The sequence below is a fragment of the Haemaphysalis longicornis genome, unplaced genomic scaffold, assembly GCF_048455015.1.
Source record: "Haemaphysalis longicornis isolate Haplotype H1 unplaced genomic scaffold, Haemaphysalis longicornis Haplotype H1 scaffold_8, whole genome shotgun sequence".
NCBI classification, from domain to species: Eukaryota; Metazoa; Arthropoda; class Arachnida; order Ixodida; family Ixodidae; genus Haemaphysalis; species Haemaphysalis longicornis.
Window position 1 is genome coordinate 152,833,053 of NW_027526445.1, and position 17,040 is coordinate 152,850,092.

The window sequence follows — 17,040 nt, forward strand, 5'->3', positions numbered from 1 at the left end:
GACAGGACGGCCTATCACTTCAAAACTCGAACCGACACCGCATTCACACGTGGAAATTCACGGTAGTTTGTGGTTAAAAAAAGGTGAAGTGGAATTACTCTAGCTGCCTGGTGTGGCGTCGCGCTGCCCAAGCAAAGCCAAAAGAGGGTGTTATGTTAGCCACGAGATGGCATTAGCCGCTCTCTTCTTCTTCTTCTTCTTCTTCTTCTTAATCATCATCATCGTCGTGTCTAATTTCGTTTTTAGGCAATCCTAGGCGTATTTGTTGCTCCTGGCTCCCTACAGCAGGGCTAGTATTCGCTAAAGTAGTTCATTTCTCCGACCGATTTTTCAGTAAAAGTGCAAAAACGATGACTTATCAGCTTACCGACGTCGTTGCACCAAGGCTAATCACCGCAACGTTTTCGTCACATAGAGCTCGCAAAGACATGGGCTCCATGGGGGCGGCAATGGGGAATTGAAAAAAATTCGCTAAATACAGAATTCCTTACATGGAGGTTCGCCACATCCAGGTTTAACTGTATTGCACCATGCTCAACCGTATTTGAAGATGACGCAAATAGCTTTACACAGCTGGCTCGTGTCACAATGGCTACTAACTCCATCTCATCACCTACCGTGGTTCGTGCCGCCTTCAACCTGCCGTCACGTGACATTTTGGTGGAGCACGCGGGTTCATCCCCATCCTGGCCCCAGCTTCCTGCTGTCTCGGCCTGGATGCGATCATCAAGGGTACGTCGGCTGTTCCCCCCTGGGTTATACCAACAACTACTACATGCTACACAATGAAAAAAAAATTGTGGTTTATTCTTGTGCCATAGGAATCGGTAAAACACGAAAGTGAAATGTGCAGCGAAATCTGCAGCTGAACATCATTTGCGGGTCAGCGGCTGTCTTGTGGGTGTGCTTGGTGAGCGACGTCCTGCTGGCGGGTCGCTTCGGCAAAGGTGTACTGGCGCCTTTTCCGGGATGGATATGACGTCAGTGAAATCTTCGTGTTTCTCGGCATAAAACACTTTCGTGTTAGAATATGAAACCCGAAAACGAACAACCCGAAGTATAACGTACGCTGTAGTACTAAAGGTCGCTTCCCCGTGAGAAGACCCTGTGTTCGCTGGTGCACCCTTTACAGGCCGCCTGCTTCATTGTACTGGCGTCATTTCCGCGACGGCTTTGACGACGGAGAAATCTTTGTGTATGCCGGAACAAAACGCTTTCGTGTTAAAAATTCTTGATGCTTGCACCAGTCCAGACACCCTTCGCGTTAAAGCACATGAGCCGCTGCTGTGGCAAGTATAGGCGTGTATACGCAGACGCATAAGCACCACCTCAATGACTGCAGGCCATCAGTGTCTGGAGCCTATGGCATTTCTACGCGAGGCTGCGCCACATAACCTCGTCCTATGCAGCTGAGCTTGCAGCGGTGTGAGCTGTCCGCGCCCACGGCTGCCCTCCACAGTTCTGGGAGATAAGTTGCGACACACGTCTTGTCTTGCAGCCACTCGACAGAAACACTATTATAGTTAAAACTTGATCGAACGCAAAACTGCGAATTATTTTGTAAAATTTAGAAATTCGTAAAATCGGGACTTTCTTTCTACAAGCAGACGACTCCATAAGTTCGATGTCTAAAGGGAGGCGCATTCTAGCAGCTACCATGGCATCGTAATTGCGGCGGCCGCGGCGCTCGTCTTCCGTTAATTTAGCAATGTGCTAAAAGCCTGAGGTCTAAATATTAGCAATAAAACATTTGGGGATCTGAAGAAACGAATTTATTTCCCGACAAGAAAGCCCGCGATTTTCGCCTGCGTGCACGTCATTAGCATTGGGGGGACAGACTTTTCCTAACACGCAGGCCCGTTCAATGCGTCCCCGTTTCCTTTGTGAGCCCCAGCAAAGCGCCCGGACAAGTGAATAGCGTCCATCACGTGAAGCAAGCGCCGCCACCACTGCTGGCGTTATCTGTAGTATCACTGATTGCAAACTGACACTGCTGAGTTTATCTCGTAGAGCTCCGCAAAAACGAAACTATATGTTCCGTTTTTTCCTGTTCTTTTTTTTTTGCTGACGTGGCTCAGTAATCTTCATATTGAAAACAGGCGCGGAAAAGACGTTGACCAAGAACGAAAATAGAAAGGACGACGCGTCGTCCTGTGTATTTCTTTTCTTGGTTTACGCCTTACCGGCGCCGGTTTTCAAAATGAATCAACAGCAACTCGTCCAACTTACCATCCAGTTAAACTCAATAATCTTCGTTGTGTTCTGACGAAACATTAGAAATTGCACCTTTTTTAAATGTGTCTGTTTCTAGAAATACTTCATTGTATCAGGAACAGCTCTGAATATATTTCGTTATTTCGAGTTCCTAAAAATCATTGAGACAGACGTAAGGCACCTGCGAGGGAATCTGAATTTCTCCGTTAGATCGGGAATTTCGTAAAGTCGGGTTTCGTTAGATCGAGTTTTGATTGCGGCTTGCCTCTGTGCTGAACTTCCTGCACACGATGGCGTTGCAAGGCCACTGCTCATCTGTGTTTCATTGTTTCCATGGCCGCTGCGGGGTTGGTAGGGGCGTTATGGCTGCATTGGTTTCTATGGAAAGCCATGCTGCCTAGTGGCGTTGCGGCACCCAGTCCTTTTTCTCCACACAGTTCGAGCTGACGCGTCCGTTCGCTTGCGTGGAAAGAATAGCTGCCACGTGTGCATGACCCGCTTCTTCACTGCACCGCTCTCTAAGCTGTGTACCCGCAACGGTCGTTTTCTGTCCGCCATGGTTTATAACACGAGGCTTGAGTGCATCGTACACTTCTCGCTCTTGAATGTTACTTTCTCCAGCAATTTCCTTATTTCCTTCATAGGGCTGAACGCGTGTACTCTGCTCTGAACGGAGTATGTGGCGTGTGAGACAATTTCATGTACACCTTGCTCATTCGCTCAACATTTGCGCCAACGTGAGCACTAGTGCGGTCGCTCCTGCGTAAGGAAACCTTCCAATGCAAAACCCCTGCCGCTACGGCCCTTTCCAACAGCCTAAGCTGGGAATCGAGACCGGAGCTGGACAGCTCCTTCTCCCACTGCTCACGGGAAGTGCGCGCGATTCTTGGAATTTTGGGGTTTGCCGGAGTCCTTTCATTTTATATCACCCGCGCATTGCTCGCTCGTTTGTTTTTCAACACGCAGGAAGCACCAAGAATTCCCATAGCAGGGCCGATACATCTACAGATTTTATTAAAGTGATTTCTCTCTGGCTGTCTCTAAGTCATGGTGTAAAGCCGTGATCTTCCCGCCGCAGTAAACAACACGTATCTTCAATTTCTGCTGGCCTAAATAATACGGCGATGTTGAAAACTTCAGACTTTTAAAGAATTCGAATTGATTGTGGGTGAATGAACTTGCGCCATTCAGAGTTTATTTGTTTTCACACGTTTATTTCCACATTGTTTTGTGTTTTCGTCGTGCGATGGAGAGGGTTGAGGAAAGGAGAAGGGCAAGGGGATAGCACGGGGGGATACCACGATCTAGGGATGATGCTGAGCGGTCCGTCGAGATGGAGGATGAAGGCGAAGAATGCACGCGGTGTCTTCTTCGCTTCACGGTCGAAAATTATTTGCGGCACTGTCCAGCATGAGCCATCGCAAACAGCTTTACATGAATTCTCGGCACCAGTCGTGTAAGCACTGGTAGCAGTCGTTCGCCTGCTTGTTATTGGCGCCACTAGCCACCTTCAACCATTCAACAAAACGCGTCCTGTCTTTTCCTAAACTCAAGTACACCCCAAAGACGGCGGAGGCCTGAAAAAAATGAGTAACACAAATTAGTTTAACGCTTTTCACAGCATTGGGCTAGCGGCAGGGGTTGGCAGATGCTGAAGCAGAACGACCAGCTAGCCAAGTACTAGTTGTATAATATAGAAGCACCAGTTACTAGCTCAATAGCACATGTAACTACGAAGTGGCTGTACAACATAGTACAACACTACGGGGCAGTCATAAGTATTAGGGCCGTAAAACTGACCGCAATACATCTTAACACAAAATGGCCACTTTCTAACAGCGACAACCCAGACTGCTGGCGAAATTATTGGTATCATTTTTAAAGCGAAGCTTTCAATATCTCATTGATGACATAGTTCGTCGTCCAGAACCCAGTGCAGGGAAGCCAGCTTTACATAGTGGGAAGGGACATTACGATGGGTCTCCACAAAGGCACGTTAAGCGCCCCAAAAGAAAAAAAAAACGCTTCATGAGGTCGGAATCGAACATGGCTCCCTTGCCTTATGGAGCCGACGTCTATCCGATGCGCCTTTCGAACTTTTTTTCCCCTTTACTGCATGAATAATTTAGGCATACTGAACGACTAAAAGACAATACAAAAGTTAGCAGGCGTCAGTGGAGAAGCACAAAGTCCAACTGCGTATTGCGTCATTTAAAAGTCAGGCAAGCACATACACGCATACAAAAGATTCAACCAGACCGGTGGATCATTCTGCGCCGCATAAACACTCCTCGACAATGCAGCCAGCTCGCGAAAAATGAACTTATTCGACCGCATGTCGGTCAGTCATGCGACACTATCACAATCTATACAACCTCAGCCCTACAAATACGCCATAAAATACCCGATTAACATCATGAAAATGCAGGAACAAAATGTTGTAAGGAGCAATTTCAAAGTCCTTCTCGAGAGTCCGCTACAGAAAAACACAGCGTCCCGGCACAATACAAAACAACGATCAATTGTCTCTCGTTGATTGCATAGGCGACAATTGTCCGACCAAGGAATAGACATTCCCTTTTTGCGCAGCCATGTCTTAACTGGGAGTGTGGAAGAATCGGACACGATCGAAGCAGTTCGGATTTTGGACTTTGGCTTTGACTCAAACTGCAAGGCAGAAAGCTTCGCGTTTAAACCATCTTTCGCTTAGGAAATGGGCTCTGAATTTTCATGCTTCGACTGCACCCCTCTAACTACCCGACATAGGATGCAGATAGTGCGCAGTGTAGGCGACGGCAGTGCACGAGGCCTTAATTACGTGCAGTGCGGCACTCTCCGAGAACTTCAGCTCAACAAACGTAAGTCACCTTGCCTGTGACGATGTGAAGCGCAGGGTGATGATGTTAACCCCATGTAGCCAGCCGTTATCAGCAGAGAAACAGGCACTCAACCAGCAGTGCGCAACGGCAGCGCATACCCGCCTACTGATTTCTCTTTTCTTGCGTCTCCTTATCCACTGCCACGTTGCGGAGATGCGCCAAAAAGCGATTAAAACTATCACTCACTAAATAAACGTCTATGCATTACAAGGTTTCTGCATCTAGTCAAAAGTTCAACGAAAGTTCGCCAGGTCAAAGGAAAAGCAATGGCGTCACTTACCAAGTCAGAAAGTGCAAAGACGTTTCGGATCTGCTTCTTCGTCATTCTAAGGCTAATTGATCAGCTAGATTGAAAAGTAAACAGGAGGATCTCGGAGAATTTTATTCAAACTTTGTACTAAATAATAAATACCGAATCCAACTCGTGCTCCGCACAGCGTTCGCTGTCGCGAAAATGCCCAGAATATTGTAGAGTGCACAGCGTGCCCCTGAAAAGCCTCACAGGCAATAGTCGACAAAAAAAAAATGGCCGCGTCTTTGCTCCTTTCGTTGCAAATGTCGACGAAATACGATAGTCGACTGGCGCCTCTGCCAAGTAAGTGCCTCTTTTCTCTTTCCTGCTCATCTCTGATGCTGTTCCTATCCCGTCTCGTTCCTCCTAAGGTAACACGCCAAAGTTTGCTCAAGGCAATTTAAATTTACCGCGTTCCACTGCTCCAAACCGGGTGCCTCGACACCAGCGCTGCCGTAGGGCGGAGAGGCACGTGAATCGAGGCACCATACTACAACGTTTATAGAACCACGTTGCCCTACTCCACCAGCGTTCCAAGCGAAACGTGGGTCCTGTCTAGTGGAACCTTTTGTTTCTGTTGCCGTTTGATTTCTTAAATGCCGCCAGGAGCTATAGTCGCGCGGGCAACGGTAGGCGGCTGTTTTCTGCAGTTGGTGCAGTATTTTATTTGTAATCACAAAAACCAAGCATCCATGAATTTTTTAACGGAGGAACACATGTATTGATTTTCTGCCTTATATTTGCATAATGCCTTGTTCTTGTTCAACAATGTGGAGAAGTTTGAACATTGACACCGGATTTAGACGTTTAGATTTGGCTGTGGGTAGTTAAGACTTGCGGAGGTTCTGTTTTACTCTAGCCGGGTGGCTGCATCGAGTCACAGACATACATACATACATACATACATACATACATACATACATACATACATACATACATACATACATACATACAGACAGACAGACAGACAGACAGACAGACGGACCAAAACTTTTGCGATTAAGTAGCCCAAGAAAGACTACAGTCTGAAAAAACAGGCACAGGGGCGACAAAGCATTCGTTACCTTAGCATAGCCTTTCTCCTTTAATCGCTGGCCAAGGACTGGATCAATACCTGCGAGCTCTGTGACTGCCTTGTCCCCCATTGGCTCCGAGCCGAAGTTGCGGTGCTTTTTTGCTATCCCCCACATGGCTGTTCTCGCTGCAAGAAAGAGGGCCGTGAATGGTAATTATGGCTCGAATTACAGCAACGAAGGGTGACCAGGCCAACGTCAATGACCCCTCACAGTGCCAGCCTTGCTCTTGTAATACCCGTACGTATAAATATCGATTTGACTGATTTCAATAGCCAACGCGAACTTCAATTCGCCCTCAAACTCCGAACGCAAGTAAAAATAGCTAGGTGATTAGATTTTAAAGCAAAAGCTGTCTACCTCTTCCAGCCAACGATACCTTCTTAGCGTGCGGGACAAGAAACTCCCAACGTGGATGAGGAGGGGAGGGCAGTTTTCACTGCCGGAGCACAGTGTAGATGGCGCGGCGATAAGGCGATATTATCTGGCGTTTCCCCGCGCGCAGCTTCTTGCTCGCGCCGGCGGCCGCGTTGGAGAGGCGGCTTTGTCGTGTGCTTTAGCGACGGTTGCTTTTGGCTTGTTCTGTCGTGCTTAGCTTTCATTGCGCGCTTCCTTCGCACGGCTTGATTAACTTGTTCGACAGCGCCTCCTGGGTAATCCGGACCCGACGGAATTAAGGGGTCTTACGGCAAAGATACTTTAAGCATTGGTTTGCAGGGTGGAAAAACATAATGTAGAAACCACATACAGACATCTGGATGCTAGAGAAAACACTACCTTTATTACAGTGGTTGTCACGAATGGGGCTCCGTTTTCTAAATTGGTGAATACTAATTCGGTTGTGTTTTAACAAGTATTACAAAAGGGGAAAGGGGCAACTGCATCTGATAAAAAATCGATAATAAAAGTCCCCCCATCTTTCTCGAAATTCTCGAACTTACTAAAGTAACTAGTTAAAATCGGTATAAATGGAAATCACTAAGCTCACATGCCGAATTATTTCGGTGTGTGCGCTTGTGTCGCGTGGTGGTGTAGTCCCTAGCTAGCACATTAGGATGGCTAGGTTCCGCTGTCTCGCCCTTCGAAAGACGCGCCTCTGTTTTCTTTCCGCCAACGTACGGCCGGGTTACAGCGGTGGCGTCCGCAGCTCTAGCCCTGCCGTGGCCGACGCTGCTGCGTTCGGGACGCCGCCCCAGCGGATTCCAGGTAGCTGTGGCAGAATCTCTGGTTTCACTCTTTGTAGAGCCACGTGTGTGAATCCAAGTGACGTCGCATGGGCAATTGTTGTGGGTGTCGTTTAAAGCTTTGCTTTCCAACCACCTTCACAACGTGAATTGGAGCCAATTTTTTTTAATATATATCAGCGATAGTAACAGTAATATGTGTTCTACTATTCGATTATTTGCGGATGTCTGCGCTATTTATAGACAAAATACAAACACCCAAGATTCTTTATCCTCGCACGCAGACCTTAATCAACTGATAAAATGGTGTAGGGATCGGCAGATGGAAATAAACGCGTCGAAAATGCACGCACGAACGTCATAACATTTACTAAAACTAGCATGTCAGAGCTCCGTCACCGTTTTCTTAATATTGCGCCTATACAAGCCGTAATCATGGTAAGATACTTGGGGGTCCACATAACATCTGACCTAACTTGGAACGATCATATTGATGCAATAACAAGCAAAGCATCTAAATCACTCTAACTTATTATACGTAATCTGCCATCAGCTAACACGTCTACAGAGCTTCTGACCTACCAAACACTAGTTCTAAAGAATATGCAGCAGTAATCTAGAACTCCCGTCACTCGTGTCTCTAGAACGAACTTGAAGCACTCCAAAATAAACGTGCCCGATTCCTTCTCAGGAACTTACTCACGGACATCAAGCGTAGGAGAAACGCAAAAAAATGGCATCATCTCCACTCCGTGGATGATGGCGAGGGTGCGGAGCACGGGGACTCGAAATGACATCCAAGTTGCGCACCGAGTGACATCCGATTTGCGCCCCGACCGTCATTTGATTTGAGCCGTGAGTTGCACTTTGATTATTCCCTAAAGGAAACTACAACTCACGGCTCAAATCTAATTTCTAATTTCGCTTGATGCCTGTGTGCGCGCGGATGGACGCGGACGGACATTGGGAGGTCCTAAGGTACTCCGCACCGTTACAGGCGAAGGAGTGAGCCGTTTGACTCTCGGGTACTAACTCACGGTCGTAGCCCAATCGGTAAGACGACAGACACAGGCTCGAATCCTGCCGGCGCCGGTGTGGTTTTTTGCGATTGTAAATGCTATGCGCGTGGACGCCGACGGACATTGTGCGGTCCTAAGGTACTCCGCAACTTAAAATCCCTAACTGCAACAACGCCGGCTTCAGTCTTTTATCCGCTTCTTATAGCACCGCGGCCCGTATCCTTTCGCTTCCTCGCACATAAAACCTTCTACCCTTGCTTTTTCTCGTCAATATCATGCATTCTGGGCCCAGCCATTGTTCGCGCGTACTAACCTATTTTTCTCCTCGCCACTCTTTAGTTGATAATCGTCGCTGGAATCAGCTCCCAGGTAGCATCGTCACCCTCATTAACCACGACTCATTCATAAGAGTCACCATTATTCCTCAATGTATAAATTGTACAAATCATTTTCTCATGTTTGTGTTCTTTTTCGATCTTGTACATAGGCATGTTGGAATTTGACAACTGCCGCCCCTTTTTTTTTGTGTGCCTTTATAGCGCAACTATGGATTTCGATTGAAATATGTCTGTAATTGTATTTCCATTGTTGCCCTGTTTTTATGTTATTTCGTTTCACCCCCATCCCTAAAACGCATATGAGAGCCTTTAAGGTAAATGAATGAAAAACACAGTGCATCAAAATTTACCAAAATACCAGAGAGTTCCATAGGCACGAATACACTATAAAATCAACTTGCACGTACTCTGTGGAAATTAAGGTGCGCTCCTTGTATTTGAAAGCAAGTGCACCCTACGCAGTTTTAGTTGGCTAACTGGGTGATATATTGGCATTTAAGCCGTTTTCCCTCAGTGAAAAAAAATCGCGAAACTCTCAACTGGAAAATGCCAGACAAATACGTAAACAACTTTGTTGTACACAAAGACAATTAAAAGCCGGCTTGGATGCTATACCCGAACGCATTGCTGGAAACACATTTATTAAGGGGCAATATAAGCAGTCTGATATAAAAGCCTTAATGGCCTCGGGCCTTTAATAAGGAACTTATTAACACCAATGTCGTGGGGTGCGGACGTGTTTTTCGTTCGCTCCTGCGCGGCCGGGGCGGTATCGCGATTATGCCGGCCACGCGTCGCGATCCATGGGTGTTTTGTTTGGGCGGCGCGCGCTCTGCTGCGTGGGGCCGTCGAGCGCCTGCTCCCGCTCGGCAGTAACCGCTCGTCTGCCTCGAACTTCCCCCAGCAAGCTCCCCACACTTCGGACCTCCGCGCACGACTCTTCGCAGCACAGCCTCGCCTCTACGCTCCACCTCTCCCGTCGAGAACTTCTCCCGGACGCAGCATGACGCCAGAACCTGTGTTTGTGATGTGTACTGTGCTCGGTGGCCCCCAGTGACTGTGGCAACGCTTCTTTTCCTCGCGGCGCCTCAACTTTTCTCTTTACCTATCCCCTTTTTTCTCTACCCTATTCTATTCATCCCCTTCTATATTCCCTACCCCCCGGACTGGGTTGTATGCCGGTAAGCCCCCAGATGGGCTCAATAATATCCCCAGTCCATTTCTTTTCCTTTTTCATCGATCCACTTAGTAGTAGTAGTAGCAACCAAGTTCCTTTAAAGTTGGTTTCACCATTAGACAGAAATGCATTGTTGAGAAGACGTCAGCGTCAAACGCTGAGTTATTTTTTCAGTGGCAATATAAGCAGTCTGATGTCAAAGTACGCCGCCATCAAGGCTTGTTATTAAATACTTCCATAAAAAGAAATGTGTTTCCATAAAGTGACACACCGATCCCATTAGAAGTCAACTTCCCAGTTGTATACAAACGCACTGACGGGGCGATATTTTTTCAGGGGCAATAAAAACTGTTTTACACGAAAAGATCAACGCTTTAGTGTTTTTTATTATCAGCTTTGTCTCGCGTGACTAAAATTTAACACATCGAGGGGTACAGAGGGACGTACGCCGTTTCACGTGGATTCCACATACAAATGTGGTAGAACTGACAATTGGGCTAGTTGATAGCTGTTCATCTTGAAGGTGGAAGCGCTCACACAACAAGGACGAAAGTAGAAAAAACAGAGGCGACACGGCGCTAACTCGCAACTGTTTGTTTATTGAAAAGAGACACAAATATATACTTTCTACATCTCCCGTGGTGCGTTCGTCTCGCCCAGGATAAAATCATGAAAGTCACTTCATACAGTATTAATACCGCTGTACACGCGACTATCGAAGGGTAAGGGCATTAAAACAGCAAAACCATAACGTATCAAGACACCGCTACGATCGCAATGAGTGGCACAGATAAAAATATTCTTTGTCTGTCATAAAAATTCACGGGGCACTAACATATCTATCTCCGGACCTTTTAATGCGAAATGCTTCTATCAGCTCTCGAGTGGTTTTATCTGGATGCCGTGACAAAACTGCGGTATCGCAGAAGATAGGCGAACACCCATGCGTGGTGCAGTGTTCCCGTAGTTGGGAGCCCTGCTTTGATTTTTCAACTTTTTTACGTTATTGCAGACGTATGCTTAAACATCGCCCAGTTTGTCCTGCAAGAATGTGGCCACATGTCATCGGTATCAGATAAACAGCACACGTTGCACACCGCACAAAGGAGGAAGTATGTTTCACTTGGCATGCTCGTGTTCTTCACGGCTTCTCACTGAGAGATGACATTCTGTATATTTTGCCGCATAACTTGGTCAGTTTGTTTGGGGCCGAGAAAACCACTCCACGTCATACGTACCTGTTAGCAACATTTTTTAACCTGTCTTGTGCATACACTGAATGACGACAGGTTTTTAGATGCGACGCTGAGCATCTCTTGCCGGCGGCCCTGTCCTGCGTGCGGCGTCCGTTGTCCGCACAGCTGCGCCTCTCCTGCGTGCGGCGTCCGTCGTCCGCTGCGCTCGGGGCTGCGCGCGCTGTGCGCATGTGCAACGCCCTCTCTCTCCGCGGTCTCCTCTCCTTCGGCGCTGCGCATATAACCGGTGTTCCGCGCTCCGGCGGACTTCCCTGTCCTGCGTGCGGCGTCCGTTGTCCGCACAGCTGCGCCTCTCCTGCGTGCGGCGTCCGTCGTCCTCTGCGCTCGGGGCTGCGCGCGCTGTGCGCATGTGCAACGCCCTATCTCTCCGCGGTCTCCTCTCCTTCGGCGCTGCGCATATAACCGGTGTGCCGCGCTCCGGCGGACTTCCCTGTCCTGCGTGCGGCGTCCGTTGTCCCCACAGCTGCGCCTCTCCTGCGTGCGGCGTCCGTTGTCCGCTGCGCTCGGGGCTGCGCGCGCTGTGCGCATGTGCAACGCCCTCTCTCTCCGCGGTCTCCTCTCCTTCGGCGCTGCGCATATAACCGGTGTTCCGCGCTCCGGCGGACTTCCCTGTCCTGCGTGCGGCGTCCGTTGTCCGCACAGCTGCGCCTCTCCTGCGTGCGGCGTCCGTTGTCCGCTGCGCTCGGGGCTGCGCGTGCTGTGCGCATGTGCAACGCCCTCTCTCTCCGCGGTCTCCTCTCCTTCGGCGCTGCGCATATAACCGGTGTTCCGCGCTCCGGCGGCCTTTCGGTCGACGGTCGCTCTCCGTTGCGCTTGTACTCTGGAACCCCCTCAGCGTCGCATCACACCAGGGTTCCCGCGAGGGGAGGTGGGCATAATTTTTTACATACTCGTTCCAAACATGTCGGAGGCAAAAGCGAAGGGCTAAGACCAGAATTTCGCAGTAGTTTTATTCAAATCCCGCTCCGGCGGCGAAGGACAGGGCTGAGAGTACGAAAGCTGTGTTATAGACAAGCCTTTTACCGGCTGTACATGGCGCTCTACCCACTGCGCCACACAGCCGACACAGATTGGGAGGCTACGAACGCGCCTTATATCCTTGACTCATTCAAATTACTGCTGACGAGCGCTCTCTCGTCAGTAGTTGCCACAAGTGCAACAACATTAACGTAACGCAAACTACTTAACGTCGGGCGGCCCTGGAAATGCTCTGCATTTGATCGTGCCCCTCGCGAGGGGGATGTTTCAGTGCGTCTTCTATCGGTCGCGGGACCCGTGGCGCCATCTGGCGGAGGCGCGGCACAACTCGTAGCACTTTTTCTTTTCTTTTGTATCACGCGCACCTGCTCAAAGCCTGGCATCCAGGCTAGCGGTAAGCTGGAAAATATCTACCATCCCTTCCCAAAGAAAGTTGAGAAAAGCGCGCAAGCTTTGTTCAGTCTAAGGAAAATGCGTGCAATCGATCGTCCAACCTTCCAAGACCCAATCTCAATGGTAGAACGAATCCATGCGGCGATTTTTTACGCACGAAGTAAACTCATCTGGGAACGATCTGAATGTATATACCTGGAAGCGGTTAATGATCTAAAGGTATAACATTGTACTCCTTCATGATCGATGCGTGTATTTCTCGTTCCCCCAATCTGATTTTGCTAGAGGAAGCCGGACTCACTCATGAGTCCACTCACTCAGACTTAATTGTACTCAAACTCAGGGGTGAGTGAGTTTGAGTGAGCGCGATGCTAGTGTAGCATAGTGAGTTTGAGCTTCAGTGAGTTTGAGCCCGACTGAGTTTGAGTACGCCTAAGAGTGAGTCCTGAGCACATTTTGAGTTTGAGTACATTTTGAGTTTTGAGTACATTTTGAGCTCTGGGTACATTTTGAGTTCTGAGTACATTTTGAGTGAGTACAGTTTGAGTTTTGAGTACATTTTGAGTTCATTTTGAGTTCTGAGTATATTTTGAGTACATTCTGAGTTTTGAGTACATTTTTAGTTCTGAGTACATTTTGAGTTTTGGGTACACTTTGAGTTTCAGTCCATTTTGGGTTCTGAGTGCATATGAGTTTTGAGTCCATTTTGAGTTCTGATCGAGTACACATGAGTTGCTATAGGAGGCAGCTATGGTTGGCTGTTAAGTTTCATGTGTCGCTTTCGGCTCGCAATTCAGGTTACCTACAGGTACGGCAGCCTTCGCGATGCGCATGATCAGTTGGTGGGGAGGTGGGGGGGGTCATAAAAAAGATTATCTCACCTTTTCCTCTTGATAGACCCTCTACGAAGGTGAGAGAGGGTGGCGGGAAGCACACGGTGGCGCTTGCTTGCTGGTTGTTCGCCTGCTTCTGTTAACGGTTTGATCTCTTAGGGTCAAAAAAGAAGAGGTGAGCGCCAGGTGTGAGCGTGAGGTGAAGAGGTGAGCACCAGAAGGAACAGCGGCTGTCCCCTCCGCTGTTTCAAATGAGTTGTCAACTGAATCGACTGGGCGACGCCTGTTAAGATAGAATAATGACCGCATTATGAGATAGATTGTGTGAAAATTCAAACTGATGTTGCTAAGGCGTGTAAAGTATCAAGTTAAGGGTCCCGATTAATGGAATCACGCGAGGTAAATTAAAAAGTGCTTCCTGTGTATAGTCATCAGGCAGTCTTAATAAGACATAGATTGGTTTAAAATTCAAAACGATCTCGCGGGGGCGTGTGAAGAATCATATTCAAGGTCTAGATGAGAGGAATCACGTGGGACAAAAATGCGTTATGGTTATATCATGACCTAGTCATGGCTAGTCATAGATTGGGCTAACATTCAAATTCATAGCGCTAGGGCGCATGGCGTATAAATTAAAAGTCTCGATGAGGGGAATCACGTGGGACAAATGCAGGAATTCTTCCTCATTATCATATGACATAGTCATAACGGGTCATAAATTTCATTTCATTTAATTTCATTTATTCCACCTTAAAGGCCGAAAAGCATTACATAAGGGGGTCGGCGTACAAGGTATAATAAACAACGCAGCCAAAAAAAGGGTACCAAGGATAAACATTTAGACAACAATGATAATACAAATGGTACAAAATGCAAAGTACACAGTAAGCATTACCAGGTGCAAAGAAAAAGTAGAGGCTAGGGTTAAATTTCAAAATTATGCCACTAGGGTGTGCGGAGCATCAAATTGAAGGTTGCAATCAATGAGGGAAATCACATGAAACATAAATGCGGTATGGCTATATCATGAGATAGTCATGGTTAGTCATTGTTTGGGTTAACATTCAAATTCATGCCACTAGAATGTGTAGGGTATCAAATTAATGGTCTCGATGAGGGGAATCACGTGGGACAAATACAAAAATGCTTCCTGGTTATAGTCATCAGATAGTCATGGCGAGGCTTAAAATGAGGTAAAATTAGAAGTGACCCCGCCCGGGCGTATAGAGTATCAAATTAACGATCTTGATGAGGGGAATCACGTGAGACAAGCAAAAAAGGGCTTCGTGGTTCTAAGCATGAGATAGTCATGGTGAGTCATAGATTAGGTTAAAAATTCAAGGTGAGGTCGCTAAACCACGCGGGGTTCAAATTCAAGGTTTCAATTAGGGGAATCACGTGGGGCGTATAAATAATGCGTCCTGCTTACAGTCATGAGAGTCATGGTTAGCCAGATTTGAATAAAATTCCGAATGATCCTGCTAGGGTGTGTGGGGTATCAAATGCATCTTTGAGGGAAATCACGTGGTACAAATATAAAAATGATTTCTGGTTATAGCTATGAGATCGCCACGGTGAGTCATAGATTGAGTGAAAATTTTAAGTGGCGCCAATAGGGCTTGTTGTGTATCAAGTTAAAGGTCTCGATGAGGGAACTCGCGTGGAATAAATAAAGAAATGCGTCCTCCTATCATCATGATATAGTCATGGCTAGTCACAGATTGGGTTAAAATTCAGTGATGCCGATAGGGCGAGTTGGGTATCAAAATAGTGGTCGCGGGCGGTGAAAGAAGGTAAATCGGATGGAGCCTTTCGAAATCATGGCACTGAATAATGACCAGTTAAGTAAAGAAGTCTTATTCAGTGCAATATAGATATAATTGTGCTTGTGAATTGTTGGCACGCCACCTTGAAAGCGTAGTTGGTTCCATACATTGCAGCACATAACATCCGTCAACAAGCCTGCGTACAATGAAACAGCTTAGGAACTATTGTGCTGATATGCCTCTTACGTACGCGCAGAAGTAACCTAACCTAACCTAACCTAACCTAACCTAACCTAACATATGCAACGGAAATTGTTTCCGACCGCACAGGAGATACGGTATCATGTCGCACCGAATGCGAGAGTTTGAGCTCACAAATTTGCACCCGTAATATTTTTACCACGCGTGAATTTTAAAACTCTGAATGTTAATGAAATATGAGTCCATCTGAGCACGAGTAAATTCCTAGCACGAAAGTGTTGTGAGTCCATTTGAGTTCTGAATTCATTTTGAGTTTTCAGTCCATTTTGAGTTCTGGGTTAATTTTGAGTTTTGAGTCCATTTTGAGTTTGAGTACATTTTGAGTTTAAAGTCCATTTTGAGTTTTGAGTACATTTTGAGTTTGAGTACATTTTGAGTTCTGAGTACATTTTGAAAATGTGAGAAACAGCGCGGAAGGACAGGACGTAAAGTAGAAGACAAACACACGGCGCTTACTAACAACCAAGTTTTATTTCTTGCAGGCGGCTTATATTGCTAGTGTCCCACATTTTTAACATGCACCAACGAGCCCACTTACTCCTCCCTAAGGTACAATTTGAGTTTTGAGTCCATTTTGAGTTTGAGTACATTTTGAGTTCTGAGTACATTTTGAAAATGTGAGAAACAGCGCGGAAGGACAGGACGTAAAGTAGAAGACAAACACACGGCGCTTACTAACAACCAAGTTTTATTTCTTGCAGGCGGCTCATATTGCTAGTTTCCCACATTTTTAACCTGCACCAACCAGCCCACTTACTTTCTCTAAGGTAAAATTTGAGTTTGAGTACATTTTGAGTTTTGAGTACATTTTGAGTTTGAGTGCATTTTGAGTTCTGCGTACATTTGAGTTCTGAATACATTTTGAGTTTGAGGTATACATTTTGAGTTTTGAGTACATTTTGATTTTAAGTACATTTTGAGTTTGAGTACATTTTTTGTTCTGAGTACTTTTGGGTTTTGAGACCGTGTGAGTTTGAGTTTTACACTCACTGTGAGTTTGAGTGAGCGCAGATGTGCTGCTCAGCAATGAGTCTGAGTTTGAGTGAGTGGTGATTCGATCAGATCAGATCAGATTAAACTTTATTGTTGCCACGGGTGGGACCATTTTCAGGTCGACTTCAGTGTCCTTTCGGCGACGGCAGGATTCATGTAGATCTGCGGCGTCTTCGGCCACCTGGGCTTGTGAGACCTGGGTCATATGGTCTGTACTGAGCAGCGCGGCCTCCCACTGCTCCTCTTTCGTACTTCGTAATAAAATGGGGTGCTTTTTAAGAGTTTGGAGGGGTTTTCATCACAGGACCAAATGACATGTGATAGGTCTGCGTATTTATGGCAAAGAGGGCATAGGTTAGAGTGCAACTCGGGGTAATAGAGTGA

At 47.0% G+C, this 17,040-nt stretch overlaps 1 protein-coding gene across 2 annotated transcripts in view; it reads right to left on the reverse strand.

Annotated features, from left to right (window-relative positions):
- Window positions 1–3,407: 3,407 nt before the first annotated feature.
- LOC144148170 (barrier-to-autointegration factor-like) overlaps window positions 3,408–17,040 on the reverse strand; it is a 164,240-nt gene continuing 150,607 nt past the window's right edge. The window contains exons 5-6 of one of the 2 annotated variants that reach the window (XM_077679750.1): window positions 6,450–6,586; window positions 3,408–3,791 (exon numbers count right to left, since the gene is read on the reverse strand). In XM_077679750.1, coding sequence (XP_077535876.1) covers window positions 3,645–3,791; window positions 6,450–6,575 — 273 coding nt within the window. In that variant the 5' untranslated portion in view covers window positions 6,576–6,586 and the 3' untranslated portion in view covers window positions 3,408–3,644. Of the gene's footprint in view, window positions 3,792–6,449; window positions 6,587–13,684; window positions 13,789–17,040 lie in introns of those variants that run through there. The other variant, XR_013317989.1, reaches the window with a different exon arrangement.